The sequence below is a fragment of the Agelaius phoeniceus genome, chromosome 17, assembly GCF_051311805.1.
Source record: "Agelaius phoeniceus isolate bAgePho1 chromosome 17, bAgePho1.hap1, whole genome shotgun sequence".
In the NCBI taxonomy this organism is placed as follows: domain Eukaryota; kingdom Metazoa; phylum Chordata; class Aves; order Passeriformes; family Icteridae; genus Agelaius; species Agelaius phoeniceus.
The window spans coordinates 6,817,917-6,845,396 of NC_135281.1; the positions used below are offsets into that span (position 1 = coordinate 6,817,917).

The 27,480-nt window shown below is 48.0% G+C and overlaps 1 protein-coding gene across 4 annotated transcripts in view; it reads right to left on the reverse strand.

The window, feature by feature from the left end:
- ZHX3 (zinc fingers and homeoboxes 3) overlaps positions 1 to 27,480 on the reverse strand; it is a 46,627-nt gene that overhangs the window by 6,687 nt on the left and 12,460 nt on the right. Inside the window, exons 2-3 of one of the 4 annotated variants that reach the window (XM_077187519.1) lie at positions 22,539 to 22,645; positions 385 to 3,105 (exon numbers count right to left, since the gene is read on the reverse strand). In XM_077187519.1, coding sequence (XP_077043634.1) covers positions 385 to 2,955 — 2,571 coding nt within the window. In that variant the 5' untranslated portion in view covers positions 2,956 to 3,105; positions 22,539 to 22,645. Of the gene's footprint in view, positions 1 to 194; positions 3,106 to 4,482; positions 4,832 to 10,542; positions 10,565 to 22,538; positions 22,646 to 27,480 lie in introns of those variants that run through there. The other 3 variants (XM_054644520.2, XM_077187518.1, XM_077187517.1) reach the window with 3 other exon arrangements.

Below are 27,480 nucleotides of genomic sequence, written 5' to 3' on the forward strand. Positions count from 1 at the left end.
AGGCAGGAGTGGCACTCATCCTGCCAGACCCTCCTCACCGCGCTTCCTTTACGCCTCTCCGCCAGAGACAGCTCCTCACCACTTCCTCAGTTAAACCTCAAACGCTCAGCTCTTCACCGAACCTGTTTGTAAGCACGCGAGGCCCAGAGCGCCGTGCCACCCGCAGCCCTCCCTTGCCGAGGCAGGGGCCTTACCCAGCCCTGTGGCGGGCGGCGGCGGCCCGGGGGCGTCGGGGCTCCCGGCGCTGCCCTCCTGGCCGCCCGGCTCCCACGCCTCGCTGCTCTCCGAGGCCTCCGCGCCGGCTCCGCCCGGCCCTTTCCGGCTGCCGGCCGCCTCGGGGCCGCAGCCCCTGCCCTCCTCCTCCGCCTTCAGCGCAAACCACACCTTGAGCTGCTGGGCGCCGAGGCGGGCGCGCTCGCAGAGGCCGGGCACGTCCTCCTCCCGCAGCCCCTTGTGCTTCTCGTAGTAGTCCTCGAGCACCTCCCGGCCGGCGGGGCTGACCTCCACCAGCCCCGGGGGGAAGAGCCCCCGCCGGTAGTTCTCATACCACTTCAGCTGCCCGTTCTTGTAGCCATAGCGGCTGTCCCCGAACCAGCGAATGACCTCGGCCCGCGGCAGGCCCGTCTGGGACACGATGGCATCATACTCCTGGTTCGTGGGGCGCTGGGTCTGCACGAACATTTGCTTCAGCAGATGCCGCTGCTGGGCCGTTTTTTTGAAGTTCAGTTTGGTTTTGGGAGGGGTGGGCGGCCGGCTGGAGCTGCCGTCCCCCTTTTCATTTGCGCCGGTCCCCGGTACCTCGGTTTTGCCGTTGGACTCGGTCACTCGCAGGTTTTTCAGGTTGATTTTGATGGGACTCACCTTCCGGTCCGCCGAGCTCGGGTTGCTGCCGGAGGCGTCGACTGAGCCGTTCTCACTCGTGGCCCTCTGCTCATCCGAGGAGTCTTCCCCTTCCCCGCCGCCATTCTCTGCCTCCTCGTCCTCCTGTTGAGCCACCTCCTCCACTTTCTTATTCTCCTCCGCCACCTTCTTCTTCCTCCTCTCCGAGAACCAGCTGTCGATCTCCCTCCGCGTCATCTTCGTCTCCCCCCTCAGGCGGTTTACCTCTTCCTCAGCAGGAAGGGGATTTTGGGCAAAACTGCTCTCCAGGGCCTTCAGCTGCTCCGGCGCTCGCTCCTTGTACTTGGTCGGGGTGAAGTCGGGCGCCTGGTGCCATGACTGCCGCCGTGGCGGGTGGTGAGGGGCCGGCGTAGCCGCCACCGCCGCAGGGCTCAGCTCGGCTCCTCTGGGTGGGACATCCAAGGTGATTTCGGGCAGGGAATCAAGAGCACTGTCTCCAGGGAAGACGGCCCGGCCGCCTCTCACGTTCCTGTAGTGGTACCTCCTGTCGCTGAACCATTTTCGGATCTCCTTGGTGGACAAGCCCGTGATCTTTGTCAGCCGCTCAACCTCAGCCTGGCCAGGGAACTGGTTTCTGCAGAAGCTGCCTTTGAGGGCTGAAAGCTGCTCGTGGGACTTCTTGTTTTTGTAGACATTGGGATCCAGGAAGGTCTGCGAGGAGATGGTAGGGCAGGCGGTGAGCAGGGACTGGCCGCTGTTGACCACCTTGACCCCAGATGTGTTGCTGGAGCTCACGGTGCTGTGCTGCGCTGCCGGCTGTGGCTTGGGGACAGAAGTCACAGCCAAGGTGAAAGAGGAGCTGGTGCCCTTCAACCCATTTGCCATGATGGGCTGCGTGACCAGCAGCCCCCCTGTCCCCTCTGGCTGCCCCACCACGTGGCCTGGTAAAGTTGCCTGGATAAGATGGGGAACAGTCCCAGGATTTGCAACCAGGGGCGTGTTCAGCACTGTAATGGTGGGTTGTGGCACAGACTGGATAACAGTGTTGAACATCTTCTTCCTGGCATCTTCGATCTCCTCTGGTGACCAGCTAATGCCCTGCTTCAGCCTCTGGGCAGTGAACCAGATCTTCAGCTGCTCTTCTGGGTACTTGGTGACCACGGTCAAGTAGCAGAGCTCAGCTTTGGTGGGGTAGGGGAACTTGTTGAAAGAGTTTTTCAGGAAGCTGTTGGAGTCCATGGCAGCATTGTATGTGGGAATGCTGCTCAGTGGGATCATCACCTTGGGAAGGGACTTGGATGTAGGGAGCTGCTGATGCAACGGGGGCTGCTGCTGCAGAGACACAAGTTGTGCAACACCCGCCTGCAGAACAGGCACGTTTCCTATGATAGAGCCATTCACTATGTGGGATGACTTTGATGAACTTGCAGTGGGCTGGCTGACTGGCACCGACCCATTTGGGAATGAATGCTCTCCATCCTTCCCCTCTGACTCACCGCCCAACTGACTCGACACATTCTCCTTCAGCGTGTGGATTTTTTTGGCCTCGGGTTTCCCCTTCATTATCTTCATGATAGGGGTTTTGGTAATGATAATTTCAGACTGGCCGTCTGCCCCTTCCTCAGGGAGCTCTCCTGGCAGGTCATGGCTGATGGTGGCCTCACAGGGACTTTGCTCCACGGTTGTACGACTGTCCTGCTTCACCACCCTCCAGACAAAGCCGGTCTCGCCGGCGTGCGACTCAGCATTGTGGTGTGAGAGCCCTTCGTGGCTGTTGGCCAGGAAGCTGCACCCAACACAGGCGAACGCGGGCTCTTTGCTGAAGTCTGGGTGCTCAGAGTCCAAGTGCCCGAAGAACTGGTGAAGGTCTTGAGAGCCAAAGTCACAAGGCCTGCAGATGTAAGTGTCGCTGTCGGCAATGCCGCGGTGCCCGTTGGACAAAGCTCCGTTGTTGCTGTTGCTGGCCCCAGCATCACTCGCTGCTGGTCCTTCTGCAGGAGCCTCTGGTTGTGTTCCTTCATGATCATCTTCTCCAGCATCCTGCTCGGTCTCCTGAAGCACCAGTGTTTTTACTGGTATCATGCAGGGAGTTGTGGATTTCCTTTTGCTAGCCATCGCTGCAGTTGATCCAGAGGACTATTTTTCTTTCATTTAAATGAAATTCAAATTTAGAAAGCGCTATTGCAAGTGTTCTGTGGTCCAGATTCCAGCAAACTCATGATGTCCCAAGGAGTTGTTGACAAATGTTCATATTTGCCACTGAACCTGAGAATAAGGAGAGAGAGGAGGGGTTAGTTCCCTTGGTAGACAAAGTACAACTGCTCTGGTATTTAACTGCTTCACTCAATAAATAATTTTTCTTCTTTCATTGGAAAAATCTAACTTGACCTTGGATTTACTCTATTTTCACACCTAAACCTGTGAAACTATGTTTCAAACCAAACACACAAACGTGTCACTTTAACAGCCCACATCAAATTCTCATTTAAGGAGGAAAAACACTGAATTTTCCTCTCATTCTACCCTGTCAAGACCCGTCCTTGGTATTTCAGCAGGGAGAGCAGTGCCTGGGCTCCCTGTGCACCCAGGTCCCAGCTCAGCCTCACACAGGAGGTGACACTAGGCAGGGTCACCTGGGAAAGATGCCTGCTTTCCATCACAAAAAAAAAGGATGAAAAATCCACATATTCCCCACAGAACATTTCAATTTTTTCAAAATCAGCATTTTCCATCCATCCTGTCAGGAAGTTTCTTGCCAGCTCAGAGCACTGTGCCTGTGCCAAGAGTCTCTGCAGACACCCAGAGCTGCTGCTGGGAGTGAGGAGGCTGCAGTATTTTAGCCCTTCTTGCTCAGCAAGCCTGCAAAGCATTTGGGAGATGCCCTTCCCATCCTGTGTACACTTCACTCCTGTTCCAACACCATCTGTGAGTCCTCACTTGGAGCTGCAAGGCAAGGTAAAGGCCCCAAAGCTCAAGAGCAGCATCACAATGTTCCTGGCTCCTAGGTTTCTCCTCCCACCACCTCTGCAGCTTTTGGCAGTCACACCACCCAGTGTACTGGGGTATTCCCTAACAAAGGGTAATTTCTCGTCAGTGCAAGCCCATTTTGCTGGCCTTGGGCTAACCAGAGATTTGTTACATTTAAAACCAAAACCGAACAAAAATAAGCAAAACCCAACCAACCAACAATAACTTTTTCCTTTATTTTTTTTTTTTCCTCCTCTGAAGCTACAGCAGACCCTGAAGTGCTCCAGCCTGTGGAAGGTCAGGGCTGGCTGAGGCATTAGCCACAATCTTATTCCTGGCCTGATGGAGCTTTCCCACTTGCACAGTAAATGCTCTGTGCCTGAGATCATGACCCCAGGGCAGCAAAGCTGCTGTGGCTGGCACCAGGAGTCATCTGCCTGGTGACACCCCTCTGTCAACCTTTTCTACAGCAACTCTGCTTTTTTTTTTTCTCTTCAACAGAGGGATAAAATGGTATTTTTCCAGACTGCAAGGTCACTTGGAAGCATATGGACGCACTGATTCATATTACAAAGACTCTGTGCCAGATTTCTCTGAGATTTACAGTAACAGCAACTGAGCTTTATAAAAACACTCATAAAAACTTGAACTTAAAAAAAAAAAAAAAAGACTTACCATCCTATGAGATGACTCACAGAGGTAATTCCTATCAGTTACAGCAGTTGTGCACCAGCAGCTTTCTCAGATCAGATATTTGGAGCTGATCTCATGCACTGAGAAATGCAGATCAGGCAAATGCCTTGTTGGTGCTTATGCAATACCTCCTGTGCTTAGTTTTGTTGGTAGTTTTTAGAACAGAGGAATGAAAGATCCTCATGCAAAAGAAAGAAAAAAAAATCAAGTGGAGGAAGTTCAATTTCAAATGACCTCCCTAACTTTATTAGATTTTTTTAAAAAGCTGGTTCTGAAAGCTGACATCATTTTTTCCACACGGGAGAGCCTGGATGGCTGGCTCTGGCCTCAGCAACTCTCAGGCACCGTTTGAAAGACTGACGGGAAAACGTAACTTCCCGTTAATGTGGGCTGATCTGAGATTACAAAACAGTCCTGTAAACAGTGTTAGTCATCACTGAACTTGGCATCAGAAAAGACTGCTTGCTATGCTAAGGCATGGTGAAGAGCTCGAAGTTATAACTTGAAAAAAAAATTCTATAAATAAAACAGGTATTAAAGCTGTGAGCTGGATTTAGAGCGTGTGGATTGCACATCTCAATACCTGCTTTGTGCCACTCTCATCCATCCCACCTTCTCCTGGTTGGTCCTGCCCTCTGCAGAGGGCCAGAGTTATTCATTAGCATTAGCAAGTGGAATATTTGGATGACTATGAATGGGCTGTGCTATTCAGAGGGGAACAGCATCCATTTGACACCAATCCCGAGATGCTCATTTTTGATGCTAAGTTAAATATTACACAGTCTAGCAGGCTGCAATGACCTTTCCAAGTTGAGTCAATTAGGGGAAAAGCAGTAAGATCAGCCTGAAGGCTACAAAATACAGCTTTAAAGGCTGAGAGGAGTTTTATGTCAGGGAAGCAATGGTAAAAGGGAATACTTATTTCATTTTATCCTGCAGCTTTAGCACAGAGAGAAGCTGCTGGGCCCTCTGCAACCTTTTTTCTTTCCAGCAAACTCCAGTCTCCATTACTGAGACAGCTCCAGTCCCTGACAGATCTGACCCAGTGTTTATGGAGTCTCCAGATATCAAAAAGATGATTTTTATCTGTCAACAGAGTAAATTTGATACAAAGCAACAGCGACACACAAAGACCCCCATTGTGCCACATTAACAAAGTGCCTCTCCCGAGCACTCCATCGCTATTATTTTGGATAAGTGTGAATGGCCTGACCCACCTACAGAGAACCTAAAAGCTCTGCATTTCATTTACCAGCACATTTGCATCAAACTCTGTGCTCTCTCCAACAACTTTCCTTAAAAATGCAATCAAAGCAGCCCCAGCCACCACAGCTCTCCTGCGGGGCTCCAATATTAATGCCACCTGAGAACACAGATTGCAAATTTTAGCTGGAAGTGAATCACAGTGGCAATTTACTGGGAGAAAAAAAAATTAATCAAGTGTACTGTTTGTCCATTTCATTTCTATGGAACAGTTGCATAACCACATGTTGGAAGTATGTTTTATTCACTGCTCACCTTCTGGAATACACTTAATACTTTAATACACCACTAATATATAACAGAATGGATAATTCTCTGATTTCTCCCTCATTAAAGTAAGCGAGGGTGTTCTAATTGATAGGGTAAATTAATGGCAGAAAAAATAATCAATTGAAAAAGATCCTTACAATCAATCTCAGTGTATGTATCACCACTGCAGATGCCTCAGACCCATCTGCACAGCCATGAGTGAAGAACTCTATTTCCTATGTATTATTTTATTATTAACTGGAACAAAGAGACAAAGCTGAATGGAAGAGTTACCTCGAGTCAGGAGGACAAAGTTATTGTACCTAAATTCATGGTTCCAATTGAATTTATACCTGCTAATTTCAAAACAAAGTAGCAGAGTAAGCAAGTCAAATGTCCAGTGCACCTAAACCATCCCTGCTGCTGGAAATTTGAGGGAAAACTGACTTAAAGCAAGTAAAACCAATTTTTTTTCCCAGTGATGCTCACAGAAATGAAGGCTGGAGGGAAAGGTGGCAGTTCCAGGTACAAAATCAATGCTCTGCAGAGCAGCTTTGCCTCTGCTGAAGGAAACAATGCCCAGACCAGTCACAGTGAGCTCTGCAATAGCAGAAAATTTACTTCTACAGAGATTAACAAAGGGAGGTTTCGAAATCTGCACTGCTGAGTATGAACTTTCAGCTTTTTCCAGCTTGGCTGGATATAACTGGTTTGGTTTTAAATGTTTCACTGAATTAACGAGTTAGGTTGTTAATGCAAAACATTCACTGCATGCAGAGCCAAGGTCCCCAGTTAGCAGATTAATTGTTTGTGACCTTTTGCAAACCTCGCCTAGAAACAGCAACCAGAAAACCCACCAGGCAGCAGCACCAGGACACAGCAGCTCCAGCCCCACTGCCCAGGCACGGGGATATGGGGACAGCTGCCCTCCCCTGCCCTGCCAGCTCCTGGGTGCCAACACTGACAGCAGGGACAAAGCTCCATGGGGACACAAAGGATGGCTGTGTGTTCTGTGGGCTCTGCTCAAGAGGGAATGCTCCGTTAAAATAAAATGAAATTAATAAAAAAAGGCCATTTTTAAAAATCAGCACCAAAATAGAAGTAAAATAACAGTTTTCTCAACACTTTCAGTGCCTGCTAGGCAGGCAGACACGCTCCCCAGGTCAGAGACAAAGTTAATGTTTCTGTCTCATATGGAGCCAAGCACAATATTGGCACTTGAAATAAAAGTGGTTTGTTTTTAAGTTGAAGCTCTGCAGGCCCCAGCTGATAGCATCTTATGAGGGGGAAAAGAGGAAGAAATCAAAGGAGGAAAAAAAGTTGATGTTTTTGAGTTTTTGTCTCTCCCTTCAGGCTCTACCTCCAGCCAGAGTCAGAAGATGCAGCACTGTCTCTGGGAGTTCCAGATGACTTCCCAATCACATTGTAATTAGCCAGGCCATTAATTAAATGATCCCTGTGGCCAGCACTATCAACCCAAACCTGAGGGCTGAGTCCCCTTCCCCTTGCAACCCCCACAAACATCCATCCCCCTGTGTTGGACAGCAGGTCCCCCCAGCATGACAGGCACCCAGTTTGCCCTGGGAGCCAGCTCAGCAGCTGGGACTGGGTGCATTTACCATGGTGCTGGGGAAGGAAGGATAAACAGCTCCATGTATTTGGGGTACAGGCCCTGTTGCCAGCCAGGGCAGTCCTGGGACTCTTCCTCTTTGGCTGGCCATTAATATTCCTTCCTATTAATATGGCCTTTGCAGTCCATTCATGAGAAGTCATGTAGGAGTTTCACCAGTCTGAATTATTTCTTGCTGAAGGATGCCCAGTGAGGGCTACTGCTAATCCATCCCAGTGACACGCTGTGTGAATGGACATCTCAGCAGAGACCTCTCCAGGCCACATCCCTGTCATTCCATGCAGACAGACACAGCCAACAGGGACAGATCACCTCTCCAGAGAAACTTCCAAGGTGTGGGAGGGACCTCTCTGCCAGCTGTGCCAGCATGGCTCTGTGAGGGAGAAGAAAGGGCAAGATTTGGCAGGGCTGAGCTCCTCTGTTCCCACTCTGTGGTTGTGCATCCCAGCTAGCTGGAGTCCAGCATCCTCCCTGAGTAACTCTGCAAAAGCTGCAGCTGGGAGGAAGTCACAGCATGGGAACATCTCCAGCAGCCTAAAAATGCTGCTGAGCATCACTCTGGCTTCTGGCACACATCCCCATGCCATGCCCTTGCACCTGGAGGTAGTGCCTGCCACCCAAAGCCTGGTTCATAACCCACACCGAGGTTGTGACACACTTAATTCTTTGGGGGTTTAACCCCATTCAGCACTGCAAGGTCATCAATGAGCAGTTAGGGAGATTTTCCCCTCCAGAGCAGATTGGTAGCACACTAACTCTGCAGGCACTCAAACCTTAACATGAACAAGCAGAGCCACCAGCAATACAATAACCACAGCCCCAGAGAGGCCACGCAGGCAAGAAAGGCTCTTCACATCTTATTATTTCACGCTGCACGAATGTACAAACACACGCACAAACTTCAGCAGTTTTGAGCTTCAAGCAGCATCACAGTCAACGTTTGTACTAAGGAACAATTTCTCTTTATGCCAACTGGTCAGGGTGCTTTGTAGCTTAAGCCTGGCTTTGAAACCACGGGGACAGTCTAAATGCAGTGGGAGCCGGTTGACCGAACAATCGTATTCATTCTCCATTCCTTGGCAGGCCTAGAGCAGAAAAGAGTCTTTTCCATTTAGACCAGTTAAACAGAGCTATTCATTAAAAATTTCACCCTTCTCCAAACTGCTGGACTTCTCCATTTAAAACCTGCCTTTAAGAGAAGCCCTCTCTCCTCTGCCCCACAGTGCTCCTCATCCCCCTGTCTCAAGTAGGTGCCCGTTTCTGAGCTGTGTGTTTGGATTGCTCTTGTGCTGTAACAGCAGCACCTCTCCTGTGTGCTGGTATCTGGGCAGAGGCTGCCTCAGCACTCAGGGACTAAGGGCAATTATATCTGCTTTTTTTTTTCCCCCTCCCAGACAAGCACAAAACTGAGCAAGATGGAAGGTTAGAAAGAGCCGGCTGAAACAGAACACGATTGGAGTATAAAAATAGGTCAGTGGGATAATATAACCTTTAGACTATTGGCAATGTGCCCCCCTTAGAGACAAGCCTGTGTGCTATATTTCAGGAGAATGTGAGGAATAAAAAACAACCACCACAACACACATCAAAACAAAACCACTGATCATCCCTCAGAGCTTTGCGTGCTTCTGTTTGAACATCACTAACATTAATTCACTCCTTTTCCTCTGCCTTCATCCATTTGATTGAGCACAAAATAAATGTTATGTAATCATACCATTAACATCTTCCAAAAAAGTAATAATCTCTTTTGGCACAGAGGCTTCATTACAGATTTGCTCCGCATTGCACTACCTTAGCAGGGTTCACAGTTCCAGCAATCCAGGGACCCACCGCCACAGCTTCAATCCTCAGATTTTGTCCACGCTGCAAAACATTCCCAGCATTCCCCCAAAGCAAAAGGCCCAGAGATAAATAATCACATCTCAACAGAGCCAGCTCTGGGGTTAGCACCGCCAGCAGAGGACACCAGATAGCATTAATGGAGCTTCAGGAAGTCCCTCAGCTCATCAGTATGTGGGTGTCCCATCACCTCACACTCAGCTGGGGACTGCCAGCAGGCTGGTTTGTGCCTGAACAGGACAGTATGACCATGCTTGTAAACACACTGAGGTTCCCATTTCAGCCCCTTGTGCTTTCTCTAGGATGTTTTCTCTTTGCTTGCATTGTCAGGGCTTTGTTTGTGATTTCATCTGAAACACAGGCATCTCACACATCAATTATATCCTGCCACACCACCTTCAGATGTGCCACATGCTTTGTGATCCCACCCTCGGAGCTCATTGTCAAGCATCACCATTTCTGTAGGACAAATCCAGCTTTGGCAGATGCAGCCCTCCAGAATGTATGTGAACATGAATAGATTACACCTAAAATACACTTCTTTGTGGTTTTATTATCTGAAATTGCTGAACTGGCTCCAAGACAAAAATCTACTGGGAAGCTCAGAGCAATGAATAAGCACCAGAGGTAGATCTTTCTCCACATCAAATTTCCAACAAGGATACTTGAGACTTTTAAATCAGCAGGGAACACTTGGCTGAGCTGCTGAGGAGCTCACAGGTGTGAGCACCCAATGGCAGCAGAGCACACACAGTGCCAGAGCCCCACTGTGCTCTCAGTGCTGCTCCAGCCTGCCCCTTCCCAAGGAATCATCTTGGGGAAGCCTTGGAGCCCACCTTGCTGATGTACCCCTGCTCACAGCCCCGCTGCCAGGCTTGCACATCACCTCCATATGGGTGTCCTTAACTGAGGGGCCATCACCCCAAATCTGGGAACTACAGCTCTCATGCCAGCACAACATTTACTGTTAAAAGAAAACCAGTGTCAGCTTTTATACCGGCACCAAAACGATCCCACTGCAGACACAAACCCAAAAGCCTGTCACAGAGGTTTCTCACCAAGCATCCAAGGCCCCTGTGGAATGAAGAACCTCTTGCTGAAGCCAGGCTGATCACCAGGCTGATCACCAGTTACCGAGCAGCCGCAAAAGGGACAGAGCAGCAGCAATTCCAGGGAAGTAAAGAGTGCCCAGAGCTTTAAAACAAGATGTGGGTGGGAAGGACTAAACCAAGCTACTAAACAGTACCAGAGGCGCTGGAGCTGATCATCTGCAGCACAGCCTGATGACTATGAGTGCTGCAGCCCCTTCCCAGCTGAGCATTTTTGGATTACTTCATCCCCTGTGCCCTTTTGCAATATGCAGCTTCCAGAGCTGTGTTACATCCTGGCTCAGCCTCAGCTCCCATTCCTCCACTTACAGTTGCTATAACCAAAAAGAAAACTGCAAAATACTTTGTCTGAAAGCAAAGAAACGGGGTTTGGCAGGTTGGGATTGTGGATTATTTTTTTCCATCCCCATGCATTCTGCTTCAGAGTCGTCCTTTCAGACGCTGCGCGCAGCCGATGGCTTTTGCAGCTTATTGAGCCCGCTGGTTTATGGCAATGTTTTTCTGCTCACTGAACTGGCTCATTCTTTCAGCAGAACAAACTGTTCCACGTTGAGGCAGGAGTTGGCTGTGTTTTAACAAAGGATTTTTCCCTTCTGACAGTGTTTTGCAAAAGACCCAAAAAAAGGAGTTTGGAGCCAAGTTACAAAAGGTCAGGAGAGGCGAGTCGAGCACTGGGTGTAGTTCCTGTATGTCACAGCCAGACAAGGAAATGGGTGGGGAGAAGAGGAATGGCACTTCGAGCTGCAATAATATGTATAAAGTGATATTAATGAGGAATGGGCTTTTAAATGAGGATGGCAAGTATGCAGGCACCGTAATTTTTGCTGTACAACAGCAGGCTTGTTAGGTAGGCTGAGGCTTCTGCAATCATTTATCCATGTGAAGCATGCATTTGAGAGAGTTCAAGTAGCACTAGGAGTGAGAAAAAGGCAGTCTTATTTGCTTCCCCTCCCCAAGCTGATTTCAAGGAGCTACCACACTCTCATCTCCCGTCAGCCAAATGAATATTCAAAAGGCTTCTGCCAAGCCAGCGCCAGTCAATCAGGGAAACAATGCTGCAGGGAAAAAAAACACTGGGCTGAGAGACCTGTGTGAGACAGGCACCTTGTCCCTCACCACGGCTCTGCTTTAGCATCCAAGCCTTTAATGTGGTGCACGGTGCTCCTGCTCTGCCTGCTCCATCCCCTGCCACCCCACAGGACAGCAGGGCCACAGCAGAGCTGCTGGATGGAGGATGAGCATCCCAAACCAGGGTGCTGCAAGTGGGGACGATCCCAGCACTGTGGTCCCAGCAGCACAGCCCTCCTGAGGGAGCTGGTGATAGCTCTTCCCTCTTTTCTGCTACAGGCTGGGACCACAAAGGTTTCCTGCATGGGATGGGCAGGTTCCTGGCGAGGGCCCATTCCCTGCTCAGCAGCAGCAGCTGTAGGAATTGGGTCCTTCTGCTCTGTGCACTGTACATGGACAAGCCAAGATGGACAACTCTGGCCTTGCAGATGTTGGGAGGAGGGAGCCAAGGGGATCTGCAGCAGTTGACAGTATGTCATGCCTAATACTCAAGCTTTTCCAAGCCTCAGAGGATCCCTGAATAGAAAGAAACCACCCACCACTGGAACACAGCCACTTTTGTGGCTGGAAGGGGCAGATGTTCAACCCCATACAACAATGCAACACAACAGTTGAGGCTGTAAGTGAAGAATGCTGCATCCACTTAAAACTCAAGAGGGAAATTAGGGACACCATCTAATTCTAGAACTACCATTTGGTCCTGATGCTTAAAGTTCACATACCTACTCTGCAGGAGTGACACAGGGCTTCCTTCCATTGCCTTAAATAGGCAATATCCTGGATTAAAGCACTGAACCACAAGGACTTCAGAAGCATATGGCCAGACTGGCAAGTGCTCAGCTCCTTCAGCTGGAACACCAGTTCCCAAATAAGTTCAGCTCCTTTTTAGCACCTACATAAGTGACAGACTTCCAGAAGTCCCAAGTGGACTGCACAGGACAGGCCCTGCTGGCATAGAGAAGGGCTGACCATTAAGAGAGCTCAGTATCTCTGACAGCCAAAACCTTTGCTGAGATGAGCCTGGGGAGAAGCTGAGTTTCAGAAATCCTGCTCACCACAGCCAGCACTAAATCCTTCACCACTCAGCTGCCAAGAAGAGCTTGGCATGGAGAACAACCATCCTAACCACCACACCCTCATTCACTGACCCTCAAGACTTCCCATGGGACAACCTTCTCCCTTTCTCTGAAATACTCACCATGTCTTTTAGGATTGATAGGAAGAGAAAAATGGATTTGAGACGTGATTTGAGATCTCTCTGGGCAAAATCTGGGCATCTGGATCACGCACCTGCCACCCAGATGCAATCCTGGTCATTTGCTCCCTGGTTAGAAAGTGTATTTGTTCAAAACCATTTGTCAAGACACTCTGGACAGAGCTCAGAGACACAGAACAAAGTTCAAGGGTTATCTGTGATATGAACTGTGCCAGTCAGGGCTCTCCTCTTCCTCCAGCTGTTTAGTGACACTTGGAATGGAGTGGCCTTACTGGAGAGTCAATTATTTTTTTAGTTGAAAACTCACCATCCTCTAGATCAGCTGTGAGCTGAAAGCATCCCAGTTATTTACTGCTGGAAGCTAAAGGAATTTCCTTACTCTCAGAAAACAGACATTTAAAATTAGTTTCAAGTTCAGTTCTGATAAACAAATGACATTCTCCTCCTTTCCCTCTCCTGTTTTGTTTTGGGGGTTTTTTGTTTGGGTTTTTTTGAGGGGGAGGGGGATTGGCTGTTTGGAGCTTTTTTGGGTTTTGTTTGTTGTTTGTTTTTAAGTCATTCCTGCTAGTCCAACCCGCCTTTTCCTCAGTTGCTCTTTGCAACTCCTCATTTAAAAACTCATTCACAAGGATGCAGGGGAACTACAGACATCTTCTGAGAAAAAACAGCAAAGCCAGATCTCTGATTTCAGAGCTTTTCCTTTGACACTTGATTCCCTGAGAACCTCATTAAAAAGAAACAAACCACCATGCATTTAGGTTTTTTTCCCACTTCCTATGAAGAGCAAAAGGTTGAGAAGTGGGATGGAAGTTCAGGACTTCAGCTCTCTGCTGACAACCAAGATGAGCCCACTCCACCTACCCTGCCCAAAAGCTGGGGATGCAAACAGCTCCCAGCAGATTGATGAGGAAGACAAAAGGTATTTTAAATTCATATGACACTGTAATTAAAGGGTTTGGGGGTTTGGACTGAGTCCCACAAGCCTGAATTCATATTAATGGACTTTGTACGTTGTGGATCACAAGGCCTTGATACAAGGAGATTATTTTAAAAAATTCAGGTGTGCTGGGAGAATTGCCTCCTTGCTGTGTTTTAGTGAGTCTGCCCATGAACTGCCAGCAATTACTAAGCTTCCACTCTGTATTCAAAGCTCTATACAATGGAGTTTATTATTTTTAAGCCTTTCAGACATCAATGTAGCAAACTTAACAGAGCTATTTGGAAGATTAAGACACAAACACCACCATATTATTCAATTTAGCTCCAACACTGAACACTTATTTCTGTAAAGGATCACAGCTAATACATTGCCAACTGCCAGCAGAGACAAACACTTAAAGTCACACTGCAGCATGGTCTTATAAATCAAATTTAAGATATAAGAAGAAGGAAATTACTATCATTATGCAAGTACAGCTCAATTACCACCAACTGATAGCAAACCTATCTTCAGGTCCTTCAAAAATCCATCCCTAGAAATGACAGCCCAAGGAAATCCTCGTTTTCTGTGCATGCAGCCAGGTGTGAATCTACTAATACACCTCTAATAGCTGTATTAGATTACTTTTCTAAGTATTTTATATGTTCACAAGAGTGCAAAGAGACTTTGTCACCACCTCACCACCCCAGTTTGCAGTGGGGAGGTCACTAATAGCTGCTCTATTTGCCAAATCAGAGCAGCAGACAGGTGACAAAGGGGAGTGATGAAAGAAAACAAAGGATTTGTGCCTGTTTCCTACCATTACAGTGCTCACAGGAGAGCTGACTGCTGCATTTTGCCCTCCTGAAACCATCCCACCCTTCATATACATTGCATGAACTTAAGTTAGACTGGGTGCAGGACTGGCAGAGGGGGACAACATCCTTCGTGGGAATGAAATGAAGTAAGAGTCAATTAAAAAAAATAATTAGTTTGCCATACAAAGACTGTCATTTCCTTAGAGCTGACTTAACCTGAAGCTTTTGGAGAAAATCCATCTGTTGCAAATTTAAAATTTCCCAGCCCTTCAAATGAACATGGAAAAGTTCTCATTGCAAAGTGTCCCAAGAATAAAAGAAATATTTCTGGTTTGCACCAAAGACATCACAGACTATGTTATAACTTCAGCAAGACAGAAATCAAGAACCCCTCCTGGCTTTTCAGAAAAAAATGAAGGGTTGTCTCATTACACCAGTCTAAAACATTCATTATCCTCATTAGGGTAAAGGGCACAGCAACATTATTAACTGTGTTTCACAGTACTAAGAAAACAGCAGGATAAAGTAAACTGCAGGAGTCAGCACGGGGGACAGTAAGGTAAAAACATCCATGCTGTGTCAGCAGGCAGCCTGCACACACAGGAATGGGGATGACTGACTGGTGATGCCATGATGGAGCATTTCACTTCTAGGCCAGCAGCCCAAAGCACAGTCAGGTTAGCAGAACATGGTCCTCCAGGCACCTGCCCTCTTCTTTGGGCTAGGAGTGAACAGAGTTGGGAGCATCTTGATGATACTGCACCAAATGACAGCGTGTCCCACTGGATGAGGCTCAGGACAGCAGGAACTGCCTCCATGCACCAGCCCACCATCACCCACCACACAGGATCAAGGGAATAGAAACCTCCCATGGCAGGGCAGTGCCCACAGCCTGCAGGACTCATCCCTGATCCCATCAGGAGCAGACAGGGCACAGGAACCCCTCGAGAGCAACACCCCTGTGATAATTCCACACTGAGCTGCCTCCCCAGGGGCCAGAGCAGGCAGAGCAGTGAGAACAGGGCTCCTCCAGGGAGCTCTCCATGGATCACTGCTGTAACAGTGCCAGGGATAGCTGGGACAGAGGCTGGCAGCACTGCCCAAAGCACTGCCACCGTGTTTTGGGGTTCTTCTGCACCATCTGTTTGCACATCAAAAACAAGCAGCAACCACAGGGGTAACACAAAAAATTCATGGCCAGCTGCTCCTATCTGCACCCTTCTCAAATTTGGCACAAGTCTCATCATCACCTGCTGTGATGTGCTGGTGAGTGCAGAGAAGCTGCCAGTGCAGGAGACACCCTCACTGTTTAAATGACTCATTCTGGGCAAGGTCCCACAGGATGGCAGCTCCCTGCCTGAGGGATATTCAGGGTACACTCACTTGCCATCCCCCAGACTACATCAGTGTTCTGAAATCACTCACCAGGGTTCAGCTCCATCAGGAAATTGCTGCCAGCCTCCTCCTTGTTGCCTGGCATCTTCCCCACATCCCTCCCTTCCTTGGTCAGTAGTTATTTCCACGGCATTTTAGAATTTCCCAAGAGACATGTGCAAAGCCTCTCCCCAGGGCTCCAAGATCCTCCAACAGACAGCCCTGAAGACTTTTAGAAGTCACACATCCATGTGATCTCCCACACACATCAGTCTGGGGCTCACCCTCCCCCACAAAGTGGCTTGAACAACTAAAAGTCTCACAACTTGGGGAAAAATCCACAGCCTTAAATGTTTGTTGGCCCAGCAGGAAGATCACACAAACCACAAAAGGGAAAAACAAGAGGGTTAGACAGCAGAAGTACTTAATGATACCACATCCTGTACATTGAATTCAATTTCTTCCCTTTCACTAGTGTCAGGGGTGCTGTTCAAGACAGTTTTACTCCTAGGTACCAGGCAGAGTCTGAGGAACAGCCAGACCTGGCTGTAGCCTGAGATTTGCAATCCCTGGTCTAGAAGCAGCCCCAGCCTGTTGCTGGAGGCCACATGCTGCCCAGCCTTGCAGCATCCCAGCAGGACAGTCAGTAACTCAGGAGACCTTGAAGGAGAAGGGGGTTGGGGTTTTGGCTCTTGGGAAGGGAAGGATGGAGATGAAAGCATACCTTCTGTCCAAAATGGATGGATTTTTCCAGCTGCTGGGCCATGCCTCTTACACAGGTGACAGAAATTGTGTATGATATATTCACACCAAAGATGAAAGAGTGGCCACAATTCACACTGCTGGTTCTCAACAGCCTGCACAAGCCACTGGAGCAGCTGTGTGACCAGAGGGAAATACAGATAACAGCATTTTGAACATTTCTGGATGGCCAGATACTCCTCAAGAACATTTTTCCTCCACAACCACCACGAGATCTGATTTTCTGCCACATCCCAGAGATGGTAATTTCCATCCACCCACAGCATCCCACACCAGCTGGAGCTCACTCACTGCCACAGGGTGGGGGTCTCAGGCTGGTGGCTGTCCCACATCCACCCCAGAGACGGCAAAGGGAAGAGGGGCTGCATGTGTCTGGGACAAAGGAGACTCAGCATCACTCTGTCCCAACTCTGCTGTACCTAAAACAGAGGCAGATCCCCTCAGGACAGCTGTCATGTGAGGGTTTCCCACAGCTCATCCCATGGGAATGGCAGGGAGCCTCCAGAGCAGCACACAGGAGACAGCCAGCCCCTTGTTCCCCCAGATGGCTGCTCCTCCAACCACGAGGTTTTAGCACATTTCAGGCGTGCTGGAAAACTTCTCCTGACATTCAGGGAGTGGGAAAAGGGGTGGTCAGTGCTGTTACCCTACACTGGGAAGGAGCAGGGAGAGATGAAATGATCTGCCCCAGGTCTGTGTGCACACTGCCATGGGGAGCAGCACCATGTGCCATCACCTCCATCCCCAAAGCCATCACCCCTCCTCAGCATTCACCCAGGTTCAAAGCAGAAAGGCAGCACAGGGGCACCAGAAACCTGCTCTGCCCAAACTGGCCATCAATTTAAAGAGCTGAGAGCAGTGCTAAGGAAGATTTACAGCTCAAGGAGCAACCACCTTGCTAGTGCAGTTATGCCAGGAGCCCCAGGACCTAATGGAACATATTCTCTGAGTACCTATAAAACCCCTTAAATGGATCATCCTGTTCTGTTTTCCCCAGGAAAACAGAAAAGAGGCCCATGAGATGGTTGTGCTTCCTAGTCCATCCAGGTTCTTCACACAGCAGCTCTGGAAAAGGGTACAGACACCTTCCCACTGCCACAGCTCCTGGCTGGAAGGGAAATGCTGTCACCAGTGTGTTACAGAAAGGGAAATGAGGCACAAAGCAATTTTAAATAACTCGCCCAAGGTCACAGGAAGCTTATAGCAAAGTCAGTAATTAAACTCAGGACTTGTGAATCCCCAGTCTAGTTTTTTTATCAGAATTCACCCTTTGATGGGTCACCTTTAGTCAGATACCCTCTTATTTTGCACTGCCACTGAATTTTACTGGCAGAGGGAATTATTACGAGTTTCTCTTACAACCCAACATGCTTAAAGGGCTGTTTTGGAAATAAAAGCAAACTTACAGCATGCTCAGAGCACTGGAACAGACAACTCCTCAGTGCTGCAGAGAGCTGAACCACCAAAGTGATTACAAGGCTCCAGATCAAGCTGGGAAATAAGAAGCTGTTTTTCCCTGCAGTGAATCACTCTGTTTTGAAGGGTGGCCTCCAGTCCACAGTTTGAAGGGTGGTGAGTAAGAACTCACCATTTCACCTTGGATTTGTGTCCTCTTTCCCAAATACCTCTGAGGACACAGAATATTGCAGCCTTAGCTCTGAGCCAGACATCCCAAAGCCTCTCCCTTTGCAGCAGGCCTCTCCTTGAACCTGAGGTGCCACCGGTTTGTGCTGGTACACAACAACAGAATGGACTTTCTCCAGACTTCCACAGGCCACAGGCACAGCTCTTTCCCTTCCTAAAGAAAACCTGTTCAAGCACACCCCAGTCCCTTCAGAGAGCCTGGACACAGCCTTGACTGGAGCCTGGCACAGCCTCAGGGCACCCCTGGCAGACAGGGCTGAAGGCATCTCTGAGCATCCAACTGCTGCTCCTGGAGCCCAGAGCCTTCCTGGGGCACTGCTCACCTCACCAGAGAACAGCAGAGCCACTGCACATCCCAGACCCCAGCAAAGCCAAACCCTCCTGATACACAGATGGGGTTTGTAACAGCACAGACCATCAAACCACATCTGTGGATATCTGCAGTGCTCAGATCCCTTTTCAGCTGATGACAAATAGTGGAAGTGTTGGGCAATAGGTTTGGAAAGGGACACACAGGATGGAATTTGCCTTTCACAAAATACAATGTGAGGGGCAGGAGTCAAAACTGTTAGTGTGGGGCTAGCCAAGAAGTTTATGCATCCAGTGGCCTCATCTTTCTGAGTACAAGCAATTTAATTTGTCACACTGATATTGCATACATGTCCTGAGCAAACAGGTCAGTAAGAAGTTAGGAAGGGAGGAATGAAGGAAAAGAATGCAAGGGCATTTGGAAAACTCCATCTGATCTGCAAGTTGGGGAACTCTGCAGTTACACATACTGATTGGGGGGAGAGGAAAAGAGGAGGTAAGAGAGGCCTCAGAGCTCCATGCTCAGGGCTACAGCCCTGCCTGGGGACTGAGGGGCACTGGGCAGTGCCAGCCCCAGCCATCACCTTCCTAGGGAGCACCAACACTGCCAGCTTAACAGAGAGAAAAGGAGAAAAGAGAGAGAGCTTTACCTCTTCTAAGACTCTGTTACAGAAAGAAACCCCACATGCTACCAAATTACATGGACAGTCCTGTTTTGCAAAGCCTTTGTGAGGGGAATTCTTTGCTTTGAGCTCTGCTGTAGATTTGCAGGTGAACGAAACTCCTGTGAAAAATTTACCTCTCAGGGTGAGGAAATGAAATCTCTTTTCCCATCTGTTCTTCACTGGCAGAGCAGAGGCTCTGGGTGCAAGGGCTGCATGAGTGGGACAACCCTGCCCCAGCCCTTTAAGGCCACTCACCAGAGGTCCTTGCTGTCACTGCACACCACAAACCCAGTGAGGAGCACACCCAGGGCTGCAGCTTCACACAGGGCACCCAGTTCTGGGAAAGCACCCAGAACAACACCAGCATGGTGCTGTCCCCACCATGGATCCTGTCTTCCCTGACACCATCAGATCAGGGTGAACCCCTCAGCCCTCTGCAAGAACCAGCTCAGCAGAAACACCTCCAGAGGGTTATTAGCAACAAGACCAAACTAGCAGCCGTGGGCCTGCAGATCCTTGGGCCCTGAACACAGGGCTGAAGAGGCGTGACATCAACTATGTCAAAAATTTGCTTGCTTTGAAATCCTACTCCTGCTTATTTATGTTCCAGGAGTACCCAGAGGCCTCAGCCAAGCCCTACAGAGCTGGGGCTGCAGAATTGCATTTGCACATGTAATGGCCATAGAATCACAGAATGGTTTGGACTGGAAGGGACCTTAAAGATCATCTTAGTCCAGCCCTGCTGCCATGGCCAACCCTACACCAGGCTGCAGAAAGCCCCACATCTCCACAGAGAGCTCCAGCCCCATAGCCAGCCACAAGCAGCTCAGTTTTCACTAGAAATAACTCACAGCCAGGCTGGAGGTGAGGAGGGGCTGTGGCAGGGCAGGCTCCAGCAAAGAGGCAGCACAAGGGCTGGGAAGGAAGCCAGCAGCCAGGCACCATGGCCAGGGGTGTCCCTGGGGCTCTGCCTCCAGCAGCCAAAACACCCTGGTGAAAATGCTGCACACAAAGCTCTGGAACCCCCACAAGGATGCAGAGCAGGCTGTTAACCTAAACAGACAGGTCTGAGATTGATCTGCAGGAAGGATGAAATCAAGAGGCAAAAATAACATTTCCAACACACCAGTGACATACCAAGCCCTTAATCCAAGGCACTATTTACAGGCCAAGAGCATTCCTTGCTGCTCTTACCTTCAGCTGCAAGGTCTGGGTCAGCAGCTGCCTTGGAGGAGCCTGTTTGAAGGTAACAGACAGCCCAGGGAACAGCCAAGCCCAGAAACCGGGATTTGCAGGCAAAGATAAATAATTAAAGGGACAACTGAGCACAGCTCACTAGACTTTGCTTCACAATGCAAGCGCTGAACGTGGAAAACTCAAACTCCCCAAATGCATTAAATGCCCATTTTGCTATTTCAAAGTCTTCTACTTTCTCCAGCATCCAGATATTTACTTCCCAGATGTACTGCCAGGAATAGGGTCTTGTAAATAAAGTTTTACAAAAAAGGAAGGTTAACACAAAACATATTTTTCCCATTACTTCAATACATCCTGCAAGCTCTGCAAGCTTGGTAAAGAAAGAGTCTATTTAAAAATCTAGGGTGGGGAAGAATTAGCTCACCAAAACCATAAACAGATTTGCTTTGCACTTTCAGGCCAAGAGAAAAACAAGACAGGCCATGCACGTATTGATGCACACAATGGCACAATCGTTTTAAAAACAAATGAATTGGGAGGGAGAGGACACCACAGGAGGGTGGGGGAAAAGGAGGAGCAGAGACAAAGGAGCCAAGTTCTTCAGCAAAGATCCTCAGCTTGGTTCTTAAAGATCCCTGAGAAGATACTGAAAATCCTTTGTGGGCCAGCACAGGCCCATGAGCCTGCAGGGAGGATGGCACACTGCTACAAGGCCATCTCTGGGTGCTGCCCTCCAGTAATGAACAGTGTCTTTTTCTGCAGATGGAGCACAAAGGAATCCTTCTTATTTACCCAGACACCTTCCACATGAACCATCCACATCCATTATTGCTGTCTTTCCATGGCAGATAGCAAGGCATATAAAATTTTATGCCCTTCTCCCTACTTTACTTCCTAAGAGATCAAACTCTGTTTACAACAGCAGAGCAAAGCTACCAAAACTTCACCCTCTTCCTCCTGCAAAATTCTCTGTTTATAATAGCCAGACAACCAGAGAGCCACAATGTTCACTGCATTTGCACAATTACTGCCATAAGGTTTTGAGGACCCACCTAGATGCAATTAGGGGAGGGAACTTCAAGGAGGACAGCTCTCAGGGGCCTGAGGGTGCACGTGGATCCCAGCACATCACATGCTTCAGCAGGGTGCTTTAGTTTATTCCTACCAGTTTAACAGGCTACAGAACTGGAAGTGTGTCAGGAAAGCTGCAGCAAACAGCATCAGTCCAGTTACTGTACTCCCAATGCTGATTATTTAATAAAGTCTAGAAACAAGCAGTCTCCAGACGTGGCACAAGCTGGGTAGAAACCACTCCAGGGTTTGAAAATCCCCATTTCCACAGGGACACTGTCATTTATCACACAGCCATGAACTGGGTGAACAAATTCCCTGCCAGTCTGCTCACTGATGTTCAAGCATGGAGCTTACTTTTTGTACAAATAAAATGGCTTGGCTCTGCTATGAGACCCAATTTCTTCTTCAAAAGCCTGGAACGGTGTAATGGAAAACTGGAGTGTTATTTCCAAGCACACTTCTTCCATCCACAGAAGCCAAAGGGAAAAAGCATTGCTCTCCTGACCCTTCATCCACACCATGGGACAGATGGATATTTATTAAGTGATATGGAAATAAAGTAAATCAGCAACTAGCACACAGATAGAGGAGCCAGCCAGGAGAAAAGTACAAACACACAGGCTATCTGAACTCTGCTTTGTTCAAGGAGTGATATCCAAAAGTAAAGAAAATAAAAATTTCCCCCTTCTCAGGGACACCTGGAAGCATAAGCCAAGCTTGATCTGACCACAGAGCAGCCCCTGCTCTCAAGGCAGTGAAGCCAACCACTGCAGGATCATTCCTTCAGCCAGCAGGGATCTCTGGGACACACTGGAATACACCACATTTCCCTGTCCAGGCTGCACAGCACAGAAGGTTTCACTTCCCACACAGCACCCGAGGTGACAGCAGTGTCCTACCTGCTCGAGGGACCACGTCCTGAGCCTGTCGTTCTCCTGCCCCTCCTCTGTGCTCACCCACATCTTTAAAGTGCCTGCAGTTGCCTCAGTAGCACCAGGATTCAGGGCTGGAAGAGAAGACATGACACCAAAAATTACTGCTGCACTCCTAAAGGAGAAGGCAGCCCTTGGTTAGCAAAGGCTAAAAGCAAAAATAAAACACTGATTAGTTTGAGGTGCCCACCCTGCCATGCTCCCACAGTATATCCCACTGAAGCATCCTAAACACCCATCTTTGGATTTTTTTTTTCTCCCTCTCAATCAGTTAAGACATTATTTATCAGAAGTTACCCAAATTTGCTGAATTAACCACCAAGCTCTGAACCCAGTGAAAGCAATCCCCCAGCTGCAGTGTGCTGGAAACCAGTGACACTGCTGCCCAGCTCCCTGTGGACTTGGTCCATTCCAGGGCTGGAAACCTCCACTGGCCAGAACATATTTAAAGCAGCAGCCACAGCACCCTGGCTGCCACTGCCACAGCAGCAGCTAAATATAACATGCAGCTCTGCTCATAGCTGTGGCCTTCTTTTCTCCCCTCATTTCCCCCCACTGCCATCCAATCCCTGTTCCCTCACCACTGGAGAAGCAGCAGAGCCAGCTCCGTGTATTTCCTAATTTCTAAACTTTATTGTCTAAAGAGATAAGCAGCCAAGTGGATTTCTGGGATTAAGTTCAGACCAGGGGAGAAAACAGCATATTGAAAAACAAAGAGTCACCCTGGAAAAAGGTGAGCCAGAGCTTGGAACAAGGATGAAAACCAGGAAAATTAGGTTGTGATAGCCCGAGTAAAGGAAAATTTAAAGTTGTTTGTTGCTCCTGCCCGAGCAGTGACAGGTCCTCCTCTCCCAGCAGCATGTCCCAAGTGTCCCATGCCCAATGGCAGGAGGGCTGGAACTATGTGATCTTTAAGGTCCTTTCCAACCCAAACCATCCTGTGATTCTAGGATTCTGTGAAGTGTCCCTGTGCTTCAGCCAGCTCCAGTCCCTAAAGTTCCCTGCCAGGGCCCCACTGATCTGCTGCTCAGGTTGGATCCTGCTGACCACGTGCTTTGCACACAACTGTTGCATTTCTTGGATTAAATAAGAAAGTGGCACAGAGAGATTTCACCAAATAACTGGCACAGATCCATTACAACTCAGGAAAGGGCTCCCCAAACCCACCCAACATCCTGCAGACAAGAAATTTCCACTCTGGCTGTAACTTTACAGACCAAACTCAGCAGGATTTAAAAAAAAAAAAAAAAGCTAAGCAATAGAAGGACACAAAGGTTTTCCCTCACTAGAGACATGCTTGGAGAAAGCTTTCTCCAGAGCTGCAGTGGTGCTGGCTGCTCAATGTTATTTGTTATAAATTATTTGTTGTACATTATTCTTACAATTTAATTCACAGGAAAAGCAAAGCAAGCCCAGAACCAGGGGGAAGAAAAATCAGGAGGCCTAAGTCTGGCAAATCACAAGATTTGAGAGAACAAGAAAAATGCTTTAAATGCCTGCTAGATGCCACAGTTTTTTCTTTTTTCCTTGCTTTTCTTTTTTTTCCTCCCCTAAAATGAAGGGGAGGCTTGCCCCTAACCAATTAGGTTTCAGCACACTTGGAAAGATCCCAGCACTGAATGCCGAGACCTTGACATAACAGGTGACAAACTTTGCTGTGCCAGAAAAAAATCTAACATATAATAAGAAACAAATACTAGACTGCTGATGGAGTGGGTTTTTATTCCAGAAATTTGTGTAAATGTCCTATATTGACTTGCACAACCCCAGCACTTCCCAAACTGAGCGATAACAGCATGGCCCCACTGCTAATCTGCCATTCCTCCTCCTGCAACAGTGCTGCTCCTCTCCTTGTGCCATGGTACATTTAATATCCTTCACACACTCCTCTAGGGATTCAGCATATGCCTAAGACTTCAGCAAACAAGATTTTGCATTCCTTGGAGTACCTAAATTAAAGAGTGACCTCGATCACAGCAGTCAGAACAGCTTCGCGCTTCAAGAAATTAAAGGTGGCTTAAATAGAAACTTAAGCTGGAGGCAGAGATAAATCTGAGTCTTCCAAAACCTCGTTCTGAAATATGGAGTAAAGCCCCTGCAAATTTGGCACCATGAGCCATGATTACCCTGGCAGCTCCTCCTTGAATTCCCTGGAATTGCTGCTTCAAGAAGAATAACTCGGAGGGGGCTGGGGCGAGAGGGCAGGGACTGGGCTTTCCTCAGAGCAGAACATGCAAACAGCTCAGCTGCTTATCACTGAAACTGGAACAGCAACAAGGACAACCAAGGCATGCTTTTTTTCCCTAACTTCTTTCAGATATTAAAATCCCAGCGTCCAACAGCCAAGATACACTGAGGTCCTTCTGTCTCAGCTATTTGCAGCGTCTGCCAGAACCATAGCCATCATTACCATCCCACTGCTGTCCTTACAGCTTCCCAAGGCTTGACTGAGCAGCTCAAACCCTGCACACAGTTCAGAATGGAGAATATCTTCCCCAGATAGCAAATTCAACACACACAGTGAGCCATCTTACTGTACCTGGAGGTTTAGCACTGCAATGTCTGAACCAGCTGGACCAGTGGGCTCATGAAAGGGGAGAGAGAAACTCCAACCCTATGTGAGATCCACTGAGGGACTGAACATTTCAAAATCAAGTCCACTGCAAAGGCTCAAAAATAGAGATTATTCTGTTTTCCTTTCACCTGACAACCCCACCTCAGATTTTTTTTTAACAGCTGTTAGCTCTCTTTTGGGATCTTAACAGATCTTCTTGCTCTCTTTTGGGATTTTCATTTTTTTTGACACGACTGAAAAGGGAACTAGGCTGTCCCAGAATAAACCCTCCTTGCAGAGCAAAGCCTGGTTCAGCCTGAGACTCACACAAGCAGACACAGCAGCCCCAAGCCCACCTCTCTGTCCACACAGAGGTTGGGCTGAAGAAGAACAAAATGATACAGAAAAACACAAAAACAATTCCCCTGCCCACCAGTCTCCAAAGGGGATGCTTAGAGGGATGCTTCACCTTTTCTTGCAGTTCTCAGAACTAGGAAATAGCTGAGCTGTGAAGGCACTTTGCAAAATCCCAGCTTTGGCAGAGATGGGCAACTTCCTCAGGTGTCCACATGGAGCTGAAGGAAACTTCTCAGACATGTGAGACCTTCTGACACTGCCCAGCAGAGACTGTCTGGCCCTGCAGCCTCTGCTGCTTGTGGAACACTGATTTTAAAAAGTTACCTTTCCCAAGGTACAATTAAAGGACTGACAAGTTACCATTCAGGATCTCTAGAGTTGCTTTTTCTATTTCTCCAGTATTTACAGAGCTGGGAACTCAACTTCACTGATATTTCTTTAAAGAAAAATATCTGTACTAAAAGCAACATTATTCACTCCCCTCTCTGTCTCTTCCAACTCAAGTGAACCAGCATCCTGGAAAAGCTTCACCACTGAGAGAGGCAAGTTGTACAATTTAATGTCCATAACATTCAATTTCAGAACCAAAGAGCATAAAATATTTCTAGGCAACATCTGCTTTTGTAGGGAGGCATGCAAACTTACATTATGTTTAGTCACTTCAGTCTTTTTTAAGTGCTGGAAAATTTAAGCCACAGAACATAATTTCTCATCTCTTGTTTATTTTAGACCAAAAACAACCTTCTCCAGCCTCACCACTCCAGGCCAGGAGGGAAGGGAGCACAGGACAACTCCCACTGCAGGGGAATAAACTGCATCTTCCTCATGCATCAGTGACCATCAAGAAATATCAGAAAGGTATTTCCAAGTTGTTTTAACCTCTGACAACTGATGCTCCACAAGCTCTTCAGACCATCAAATCCTGTTGTTACTTTCAGGCAAAGCACTATCTTAATTTTGCCCATTATTTAATCTGAACTTTTTCTCTACAATTTTAGGGCTGTGAGCTCTTGCTCTTCCCACTGTGTGCACAGAGAGCAACCACCCCCTTCCCTTTCAGGCACCTGAAGATGCTGTTCCTGCCTTGCTCTTCTCCCATCTAGAGCCAGACAGCTCAGGTTTGTTCAGACCTCCAGTCCATCTCCTTACAACTCTCTGGATTTCCTCCAGCTACACTCTTCTCCTCTCTCCTGCCAGAACCAGACAAGGACACTTTTCCCCATCCTTCTGCACTATATTACTCCTGATGCTGATGTTTATTCTCAGCTGAGTTTTATGCCCAACCCCCAAGAATTTACAAGCAGATCATGGTCCAGTCCATGTCTACTGGAATAATTTTTTCCATTGCAAAGAGAAGGAATTATGGAATATTCCCATGACGCTAAAAATTCCTATTGCAGAGTTTTAAAAATTACAAATCCTATCCAGGTTGGGTTTAAAACCAACCAAACAGGTGTATACAACATGGTGCATTAAAAGTCAGCAAATGATAGTCAGCTTCTCATCCAAGAAAAGGCAACAAGACTCCCACTCCTCTCATTTTCATCTCACTGCCCAAAGGATGCTCCCAGAACTACACAAAGAGATAAATTTAATTATTATTAAATAAATTTAACTATTATTAACAATTTAACTATTATTAAATAAACTTAACTATTAATAAATTTAACTATTATTAGATTAAATTATAATTCAATCTATTATTTGAGAGCAGTAATCATCACTTTGTTCCATGTTTTATTCAAGGCCTGATGGGGCTCTGATCATCTGTGTGATTTTCCAGTTGAGGAAACAGAGGAGCACTGGTTTCCCTTTCATCCAAAAATCCCAGGCCTACAGCAGGATGTGGGAAGCTGTGGCTCCATTCCTGCACTGCCTGGAGGTTTTGGCATTTTTAGCTCCAGCCCCTGCTGGGATATTCTGGGATGGGGAACTCTGTCAGTCCCCTGGGATCTGCTTCCCATGCTGAATAGCACATTTAAACTGTCAATACATGCA